Here is a 10,968-nt window from a genome sequence, read left to right as displayed (position 1 = left end):
AAGACACTGCCTCTGGCATGAATCACTGAAGGGAGAGATACATTTTTACAGTGTTATTCTTCTCTTCCATATGTATTCTTTTTTGGTACGTCTTTAAGGTTGGCTACTGGGTTGGACAATTCTCTGGATGATTAAATAAGTCTACTCGTATGTTCTTATCCTGGACAGGCTAAAAATTAATGGGCTTGCATTGCAGCAAGGAAAACTGAAGTTGTGCTCTAGGAAAAATGTTATGGCAGCTGCCTTGTTAACTGATGGAGTAAATCCTTGGGAAAGTCGTGAATTTCGTATCATTAGCAGCTTTAAAGAATAGTCGAGACAGGCTAATTCAGTGATTCCTCCTTCTATGCATGTTCTCTTATGATTGTACATAAATGGTTTGCAACCAAATCAGTATCAGGATTAATATCTGGGAGTTCCAGCTCTTCAAATTGTTTGATTGTTCACATATTTTTGCCCCTAGTTGTAACCAAACCTCAGTTTTGAGATTTGTGGACTCGGTTATTCTATTTGTTTTCATTTCTTTTGCATTTTGTACAATATGAAATAATCTAGTGAAGCTCATCCATACAAAACTTTCTCCTTCTGTCAAAACTAGGCAGTACCTTTAATTCATTAGGAAGCTAGGTTTTCCAGGGCAGAAGGTTTGGAGAGGACCCTGCCTGAACTTTTGAGGATTGCTCATTGAAATCTCTATATAGAATAATAATGTAGCCTTTCTCTGTTGTGTGATAGTGTGGTGTATAGCATATTCCAAGAATGCCTTTTCTAAAGAGCACACTCAATCCATATTTACATTAAAAGCCTTTATTTGTTAAGTAAAGAAAATTACACATCCTTTTGCAGTAAAAGATCTCAAAGCATTCCAAAGGTGGCTAGTACCATTTTGTATTTCTGTGTTTGTAATATTACAGATGAAGAATAAAAAGCCAAATAGTTTCATCTGCCTTTCACCTATGGTCACATGGGAAATCAGTGCCAGCCCACCTTACTTTCCGCCTGAGGATGACTTTAACTGTGCTTACTATGGCTTCTGTTACACAGAAGTAATACTATAGTCATTAAGGCTGCTTAGAATGATACAGGTTTTTTTGCTAAAAGCAGAGTACCACTGTTGCAACTCAGCAGTCCATACACTCTTAGTTGTATTCTGGAACTCTTTTTCAAAATCATTCCCTGATGTTTGGCTGTTCTGTTGAAGCTGTTTTTAAATAGAACAACAACTCTTTCAGTGTAAAGAACAAAATGGGTTTTCTGTGGATTCTGTGGATTGCTTTTCAAGCACTATTTTTTGTGGGGTTTTTTTTTTTTGGATGTTAGTAAACAGAACACTAAAATCCAAAACCTATAGCCAGTACCTGTATTTCACAAGTAAAAGTATATGGGTTTTTTGTTTTTTTTTTTTTTTAATAATGTTTTTGACACAAAGATGTGTTTGTATTTACCCGTGTTTATCTGTGACACACAAAACCAGGACTGAGCAATGGCATGCCCTCACTTGCACTATTGTGCTCATCAGAGCGACTTTTTCTGTACAGGTATTTTGCTGGAGTCAGAGGACACAATGAGAAAGATTCCACTATGAGGAATGGAGGTAATTTGTAGTACTGAGGAAATGCCTCACAACTAGATGCTGAAAGAGGACTAATAAGAAAGGAAACAATTAAAGAGTGACCTGTAAAACATTTTAAAATAGTGTATGACACAGATCATCTAGGAACATTCCTTCTGACACATAAGCAGTGATACACTGGAAAAAATTGAAAGGTGGGAAAATGAAGCTGCTAAAAGTGAATATTTACCTGTAGCTAATGTATTAGCAGGATCAAAAGTGGACTGTATAGCTATATGGATAACAAAAATGTGGAATTTCCTGGAAATAGTCTAGAAGTTCAATGATTAGGAACAGCATTGATGTAATAATGTAAAAGAACTATATGGTAAAAATAAACCATGTTTGTGAAGATGTATAGTCTTATGCTTTGTGATATAATAAACCACTCCTTTTAAAACTTTATAGATAATTTCTCTGGAAGCATATGATTTTATAGTGCTCATAATAAAGCTTCCTACAGTGAGCTTCAGGGTAGTGAAGGTTGTCAGATAATGTGTATTGGACAGGAAGGACTTCTCATTTGATTTCTATGGCACTGAAGCAGAATACATAATTTTAATAGGAAGCAAACCTGTCAGAGATGGATTATTATTTTTTTTTAACTAGCCTTAGTCTTTAAGACTAATTTGTGTGTGTGTATGAGTTGTATGTGTGTGGTATTTAGTCACCATGTAATTCATATTAATGGAGTCTTTACATATTGTTTAAGACTTAAGATCACTGGGGTATGTAAGCCTAAATTTATGTAACATAGATGAAAGTTGTAACAGATGGAAATAATGCATTTAATGACCATGTTGACATGGGACTGCTAGCTTTTAAGTATATTTGAAAAAACGCTGAAGATTCTAAACTTTTTGCTTTGTGTGAAGCTTGTAAATGATCTGGGATCCATCACCCCAAGCAAAGAGTTGCTTTTCTTTAGGATTGTAATGTATAGTGGAATGGCTACCCTGACGTTTTGGAAAGTGCAATGCTGGGATTTCATAAGTATTTACCGCATCCAAAACGTCATAAACACATTGTATGCGAGAGGTGCCTCCACCTGGAAAGTTGTAGACAACATAGAGTGTGTTGCATGCCATGAAAGCTGCTTCAGCATCCTTGCTATTGCATGATGTATCCCAAGTGTGCTCTACTGCCATGGTTATATGGTTGATCTTAGTAATTACAATGTTTCCTCCAGTCTCTGGTTCTGCATGTATTGCCCAGAGCCCTTGCTCATCAATGGCAAGATCTATTTTTGTAGATGGAGAAAGCTGATAGGCAGGAATCCTTCCAGCCCCTGGCAGGAGCATTTGGTCCGTTATATTTCTTTTCTGGATATTGAATTTAATTATCTCATTTAGGGAGCCATATCTGTGATAGAACAGGAAACCCTGATAGATGATGTGGCCAGTTCCTTCCCAGGGAAATGGCAAAGTGACTCTGCGAGCTTTTAGTGTATGATTGTTTTCCATGAATGTCATGATATTTGCAAATTCCAAAATAACATTATTTACAGAACCATTTAATAAATAAATCTTTGTATGCTTTTTGCCAGGGTCTTTCATCCAGGAGCCATGCTTATCTCCAGTCTTCTTAACTACCTTTAGGGACTTAATACCTGCAAGCATGTGGTCACAACCTGCAAGGAAACACCCAAAGACAATCAATCAATCAATAAATAAATAAATAAATAAATAAAATTTAGAATATCTGTGAATTTTCTAGTTTCCTTTCTTTGAATTAGTTAGTTACCTTTTAATCCAACTATAAGACCAGGGTCAATATATCAGTAAAGCTGTCAGCAGCATGTCTATGGTAAGTAGTGTTGAAGCTAATTTTATCTGATATATTCAACATCTCCTGCTAAGGAAAGTGCAAATCTTCAGCTACACATAGTGTGTTGTTTTCTGCTTTATTAGACCAGTGTAATCCAAAAGGGATTCTATTTGTGTACCTGGAGGAGACCAAGAGCACAGTTAGTGATTCTCTGATTACTGTTGTCAGTTCTTTTACAGGGCTGTAATTTTTACTTCAGAGAAGTGACTTCTGTTTTAGATCAACACAGTAAAACAATCAAATTTATTTCTTCTTGAAGGCATACAAATTAAAATCCATTTTCTTGATATGCCATATGTATAGTATTTTTGTTTCAGGAATTCTCTTACCGTCTTTTTTTTTTCATTTATAATATAAAGACAAATAAAAATAGATCATCATAACAGAAAGCCAAAACACTGGGTTATCTTCCCACTCCCTTTCCCAACACCTGCAGCACAAAGGAACTAGAACAAATATATAGATCACAAAACTGGAATGCCCATACATTAAGATGTTCTTTAAATGAACTGGTATGATGCCTGTGTTATCAATTCTTATGCTAGAAGCATGGCTGATGGAATTACATAGTTGTTTACCTCACTATAGGCATAAAATTGGCACCAGCAGAGAGCAAGTCATAGTTTTGGCTTCATTACATTTTGTATGCACTTTGCACTGATGACCAAAAAAGGACCAAGCTTGTGAAGACTCAGGCATTTAGACTCTAATATCTTTATCAAAGACCATCCTTTCCAGGAAAAACTCTACTACAAAGCATATTAACAAGCTTGTTTACCAAAGGCACTCATAAATTACAAGAGACATTATTTGAAGTTAAAAGAATTGCCTTTAGTGAAGTGCAGCCATTTTAGTAAACAGAACAAACAAAGCCCTAAGGCAGGAAGTTCTGGCAGTAGATGAAACGGAGAAAGCAAAACCAGCTTCCCTATTTGGCCTGATATGAACCTATTGAAGTCAGTGGCAAGATTCCAGTTGCCTGTAGAAAGCAACCTTTATGTCATTTGTGTGTGCTGATACCCTCTAACCAAAGCATTTGGATATTGCTGCTACAGCATGGATTTTTTTTCTTGGAAGTCCTCACTCTGGATGCACCTTCCCTGAGCAAGCCACAGCAGCTTTCCCAAAACTAACATTTCTTGATTAGATAGATTCTAAAAACTTAAAACTGTTGAATCAAAATAGTTAGCCAGCCTTAGCAACACCTTCTGCAGGAGAAATAACCACAGTACTATCTGAAATCTATGAATAGTCTCTCTCTTCTTGAGACATTTTTAACTCTCCTTGACTTTCATAATGGCTTGGAGGAAGACTGAGAAACTGAGACATTCACAGTGAACAAGAAGTTTAGCAAAATTTTTCCACCTTCAAAGCCCACTGTTTCTTATCATACCCCAAAATGTGCAGGAGATTATTTTCTATTTCCCACCCAAAGCAGGATGAGGTTTCAATGCCTGCATGTAAAAACAGTGATTCTACTTATTTTCAAGTCCGTGTGAACTTGAACCAAAACCAGTAACCCCATTTTTTGCTAGAGTTTTGGAGTGATTCAGCAAAAATAATTGTAACTTCCAGTTAAGATATGATAGCATCGAAGCAGAGCTGCTATTTGCTAGAGTTAAGTATCTTGCTACTTTTTCTAACTGTTGTAAAATCTACACAAGGACTGGTTTTCCCATTGACTTCAATGGGACAAGCATCTGACTAGTATAGACAATAGTAAAGTTGCTATGAACTGCTGCAATAAAATTGAAAGAAATAATTTCCGACAAGGGAAAATGGAAAATAATTTTTCCCCTCTGAAACTGTCAGAGATAATTTTCAAAGTGTCCTTATCACAGTCAGTTTAAAAATCCCAATTTTTTTCTGTGTTTCAAAAAAAATATGCCTAATGTTCAAAAAATCTATATATGGAAAAAAGAAATCTTGATATTCAGAGCACTCAATTGTGGTTTAGGAGTAGAGCTTAGAAGCAGAATAGGTGATTGCTTCTGTTACCATCTGCCTTAATATTCTTTTGCTGGAAAAGTTCAAGGAACAAATTGCAAACTTATTTGTAAAATTAAATCAGTCTAATCCTGCTGAAGTTAGTAGGATTGTATAATAGATGATGCTGAAGATCTTTCACCTGGCTTTTAAAAAATGGCAGTTTATATTTCTTATTGTTTATTTTTAATTTCTTGCTCCTTTTGAATGGAGATGAAACAGACTACTTCAAATATGTCTACAATATGTGATTTACATCTGTAACTCAACTTTCTTAAGGTAAAGATACTTATAAAACTTAATTTGTTTTAAAAAAAAGTATAGATTGCATATATATTCTTCATACTGGGCACCTTAACACTTAATTTTCAACTCAGAACTGAGACTTGCTTGCAGCTAAGCCAATGTGCTCTCTTGATAAAGTACATGGAGGGGAGAGGGAGAGAAGGAATAACAGAGGAGGACCATAAAACAGTAACTTGTGAGATCACTTTTGAATGGAGGTTTTGACCCCTGCCCACTCCAAAAAAGAAAGACCACCATTAATTCCTTGGTATAGCTTCAATATTCAGAAATGCACTGGCATTTTTTCTGTGACTTTGCAAGAGCAAACCTTCAGAGGCTTTTTACATTACTTTATAATAAAAAGCAGCTTCCAAAGAATCAATTTGATCTGCAGTAGCGTATCTGCAAAGTAAATGTTTGAATTGTACTTTCTTCCCTCCCTCTCCCATTCCTTTTTTGTAGGTGGTTGTTTGGTTTTTTTTTTTTTTAATAAAGTCTAGTATTTCCACAGCCAAAACCCTGTGCAATTATCTGTGGTATTCACATAACTTGTGAAAATCTGTTATCCCTATATCAGCATGCATGCATTGGCTAGGAGACTGGCTCATTCACATCAAAATTCTGAAAAGTAAACTGTTCTTACTTGCATTAAGCATGAGTTTAAGTTTCTTTTTTTCCTCTGCTTCTTCAAATAGCTGCTGTTTCACCAGGTCTTCATGTACTTCTATACATGTATTAGCATCTGTGACAGATCTAAAATAGTCAATGTCCCTTTGTGCTCGTTCAATTCTTGTTAGCAAATTCTCTACTTCACTTTTAACCTCAGCCTTATAATTGTTCAGTCCTGCCAGGCGTGACAGTACCATCTTTGAAAAGTCTCGGAATTCTTCCACGTAATCCAGTATGTCTTGGTTGCATTTTTCCAGCCTCTTCTTGAGGTAGAACACAGGAAGAAAATACATGGATATATGTGTATATTCTGTATAGATTAGAACCTCATTTATGATTGCTTTAAAAACCATACTATTCTCTCCGGCCCCCCTGCCCCCACCTATTTCAACCCAATGGTCTGTTGCTGTATATCTATGTGAAGAGGAATATTAGACTGGCACTAACATTCACAGTTCTCAACAAAAATACACTTCTTTTTTTTCTTGACGTGATTACTGCACCCAGATGCATTGTTTTGCTGCCTACAGAGGGAAAAGTGCTCTGGTGGAAACAGCCAATGATATTTAAGGGCACATGATCTCTGCTTATATGCTTTCCAGAAACTTTTCAAAACTCCTCCTGTAGGAACACTGGTGAAACAGTCTCAACAAGTTTCCTGTAGGAAATCTCGAAATGTGATCAAACATTTCACATAATTACACCTCTTCTGAACAAGACAGTATCTAGTATGGCTATTTTTCATCCATTTAAAATGGAAAATGGAAATACTGACATCTCCTTTGAGATTTTGTTGTTGTTGTTGTTGGGGGTTTTTTTCATGCCAAAGTGCTGGCTGTGTTTAAAAAAAGAATACAGAGGTGTCTTTATAACTAGATTCAAATTATCAACATTTTTAAATGTGAGGAAAGTGATTTCTCTGTTGTAATGCAGCTGCTTTCATAAATATCAAAGATGGCCTGAAAATAGAAGCCTAACTGCCGCTTTGAGAAGATGAGGAAACTGAGCCAATATTTAAGCCCAAACACACAATCATAGTAGATTTAATTGCCAGATTGGGTGTTCTGATTTGGTGCTTTATGCACAGATTTCAGGTGTTTTATTTTAAGGTGGTGTTTTGACTAGAGAATGCCTGAGTTTGCCGGATGATAAATGCAGTATGCATGTGTTCCTGTTAAGCTTGGTGGTGGTGGTTTGTTTGCTTGTTTGGCAAGATGTGGTGTGGGTTCGCCCCTCCCATTAATACATGACCGTAAGTCCCCAGGAAGCTGTTTAACTACTTTCTACAAAAGCTTTATATTAAATGTTTTCAAGTGTTCTCTTCAATATCTGCCTCACCCTCTTCTTGCTCTTTGTTTGGTGGCCCTTGCACCAAATGCCATAGGTGGGATTGCATCATTTTTAATGTGTGCCAAATAAATGGAAATTGTCATATGAAGTTATTCCTATAGTGGTTAATAAAATCTGAATCTCAGCCTACACAATGGGAACAGAGTACCAGGCTAATTCTTCACTTCTTTCTGCGTTGTGAAGTTAAGACCAGTGAGAACTTTGTACAAAAAAGGAATGTGAGATCAGACAAGTTAAAGTTTCTCTAAAAGTCTACTAATGCAAGTCAGGAGCCAAGGACGTGTTAATGATTTAAGATAAACTATCTATGATTACAGCGTGCCAATATTGAAAAGGTATTTTGCAGTACTGGTAGTTATTTACTACAGAAGAAGAAGCAGGTACTGGTACTTTTATATAATTAATCAAAAGCAAATACCTATTTCAGTCTCCCAGCTGAATGGGGATTATTTCAACTCCTAGTTAAAGTGCAGATACACTGCTAGTTTACACAAATGTGTCTTAAACTACTCTTCCACGTAGGTTCATCTGTACATAGAAAAAATACCTGATAAATTTCTATCTCCTTGTTAATACTTGACTGCACTTCTACTGGGGACAGTAGATGGTTGTACGTTCCCTAGGATGGACTGTGACAGTACTATAAAGATCTGCATATTTAGCTAAATTCACTGCTATTGTAAAAAAATTACAAGTGATAACAAAATAAAAATATAACATTCTGAAATTATATCCTGCAATAAATAATGATGTGGTAATTAGGAATCATTATCGTTAAAGGTTTAGCTACAATTTTACTTATTTATTAGAAAAAAATGGAAATTTATCTTCCTGATACTGTTCAGCATACAAACTGTTCTGTATTCACACACACAGAAGAACATTCATACATTTTCAAACCTCTCTGCAGTTAGGCAGTATTACAGAATGATACAGATAGCACATACCTCTAAAGATAGCAAACGCCGGTCAATGTAGTTCATTAGTGCTGCATCTTGCATCATATATTGCGCCGCTCCCATGATGCTTGTGAGGAATGGAACTAATAAAAATTGGAGTTGCAAGACTACCATTGTTTCATAAAATTTTGAAGCAAAAAAGCAGTGAATTAATTGTGTGTGTGTGAGTGTGGAGGGCAATCCCAAACACTACTGCCAGTCCAGAATTAAATGAAATTTAACATTTGTCTGATGCCACAATGTGAAACAGTAATACTAAAAATTACTAAAAAGTTAAAAATACTGTGGCTGCTGGTTTTAAAAAGACTTAAAATGGCTGTTGCAGTTTATCATTAAAAAAAAAAAGTTGTGGAAGAGGAACCGAATGTGTTTATTTCTAGAAGCCAGATGACTGCTTTCCAGTTTGTGATCCTATGATCATTCCCAGATGTTCAGTACTGAGTCACATAAAGCCTGTAGGCCAAATTTTATTAAATACAAACAGAAATAATTTGTTTTTCCTCCTTTCTCCTCCCCTCTGCTTTCCTGTGTGACCAACACAGTGCAGTGTATACTTGGTGTAAGTCAGCATAGATTCAAAGTCAGTGGAGCCCTGGTCATTCTTTCACAGGAAGATTTGATGCATACTGTCTGTAGCTATTTCAACAACCATGGATGTTACTGTAAAACAATCTAAAGCAATTGTTTTCACTTCTAGTATTCAGCCTATTTACAGTAGGACTGAAAACAATAGATAAAATTATTTTAAAAAAAAACTTTTTCCTTCCCCTCTTCTCTTGCCATTACTTTTCTAGCTAAAATCAATATCCTTAACACAGTTCTGTGTCAATTTAATGGCGTCCTTGATAGGACTCTTCTTTCAGAATAGTAATTCTACTTAGGACGCCTTAAAAATTAATTATAGTTAACTTACATGAGTCTATTGCATTTGAGGCAAATTTATTTATTCTTTTTCATAATTTCCATGACCGAGTGCCTCCTTGTCTGGAAATATACGTGGCTATGCTAAGATGGTATTTGCTAGGAAACCACGTGTTAGGGTGTTAGAAAGCTCCCTTTGTATGTGAAGCCAAACTGGATGTCTCTGTTTCTCTTTCTCAGAATTCTCCACCTTTTCACTATTTTTTTCCCCCATTTTCTTTCTCTACAGATTTTTCCACACATTTACAGAGCTTTTCTTTTTCTTTCTGACTGCCTTGTGTGTAAGCATGTGACTTGTGACAGAATTAATGAAAATTTGTCACAGCAGGCAGATTTTTACTTCCATTTCCTTGATTGTTGCAAGGTACAGTTATGTGTGCTTTACAGGCAGATTTCACAGAGGTGCACAGGTAAGTATTTTTTCTTTTAATATTGCTTTATCCTAAGGGACGTAAACAATTTACCAGTTCCTATTTACACGCAAAGTCAATGATGCACAGGGAGACTAATACTTGATTCTCCATGCCAGTGTTGTTTCACTTTATTCCAGAATTCCTGCCTGGGAGGATGGAAAGCTTGCTTGCTTGGATCCTTGAAGGATTATGCACTGAGAATAAACACCCTAGGAAGTGTATAGTCTTCCTTGAGTATGTACTATGGAACATCTTGACAAAGTGCTCTGTCATCTTTTCCAATTATCAGCTTCAACACCGGGGAAGAACACAGAAGAATTATCTCTTTTCTAACCTCCTAGGTGAACCTGGAATCCTTCTGAGTTGTCCTCCTAGTTTAGCATGTCTATCACAATAATCTAAGGCAATGACCAGGAGATGAAGACTGTGCGATTCAGTAGGTTAATTTCTTCATTTAGTGTAGGGAGAAATCATACACCTGTATAAAACAAAATCTATCTATGGTTTACCTGCAGTTTGGAACACGCTTGACTCAAGTTATGCCTGCAAGTCCTATTTTAAGGTAATATGAAGTAGTATCTTAACTTTATGACTTTTAATATTCTTTTTCATTGCAGGCTGTAGTCTGGGTTCCCCTGTAAAATAAGGCAGTAGACTCTTTGGAGGATTTTATTGGATTGTCAGAGCATCAGTCATAACAGAACTCCTTACTGAAAGTTTTTCCTTAGAAAGGGTGTTATAGGTGTGTATAAATTTTTGTTAATCACAGCCAATTGCTCAGACTTCACTTGATGAACACTACCATTTATCAGTTTCAGAGCAACCTTATTTCTGTTTGAATCCAGACCACCTAAGCAAATAAAATACCCTAAGCAAAATATTAAAAACTTACTATCAAGAAAGTATACTTAAAAGTCAGGATATAGACATAGAATTTATTTCCTTC

The 10,968-nt window shown here is 36.0% G+C and overlaps 1 protein-coding gene across 2 annotated transcripts; it reads right to left on the bottom strand.

The window, feature by feature from the left end:
• Window positions 1-812: 812 nt before the first annotated feature.
• Window positions 813-9,000, bottom strand: OLFML1 (olfactomedin like 1). 2 transcript variants are annotated; one of them, XM_054827429.1, is made up of 3 exons: window positions 8,677-9,000; window positions 6,354-6,642; window positions 813-3,242 (listed from the first exon to the last, which is right to left on the bottom strand). In XM_054827429.1, exons 1-3 carry the CDS (start codon window positions 8,800-8,802, stop codon window positions 2,464-2,466), a joined length of 1,194 nt encoding a protein of 397 aa, XP_054683404.1. In that variant the 5' UTR covers window positions 8,803-9,000; the 3' UTR covers window positions 813-2,463. The 2 variants fall into 2 exon arrangements, with proteins under 2 accessions (XP_054683404.1, XP_054683405.1); XM_054827430.1 differs by having other exon boundaries at window positions 6,354-6,639.
• Between the last annotated feature and the right edge of the window lie 1,968 nt (window positions 9,001-10,968).

The sequence above is a fragment of the Grus americana genome, chromosome 5 (assembly GCF_028858705.1).
Source record: "Grus americana isolate bGruAme1 chromosome 5, bGruAme1.mat, whole genome shotgun sequence".
In the NCBI taxonomy this organism is placed as follows: domain Eukaryota; kingdom Metazoa; phylum Chordata; class Aves; order Gruiformes; family Gruidae; genus Grus; species Grus americana.
The sequence above is the reverse complement of the archived record's forward strand: the minus strand, read 5'-3'. Positions and strand labels throughout refer to the sequence as shown.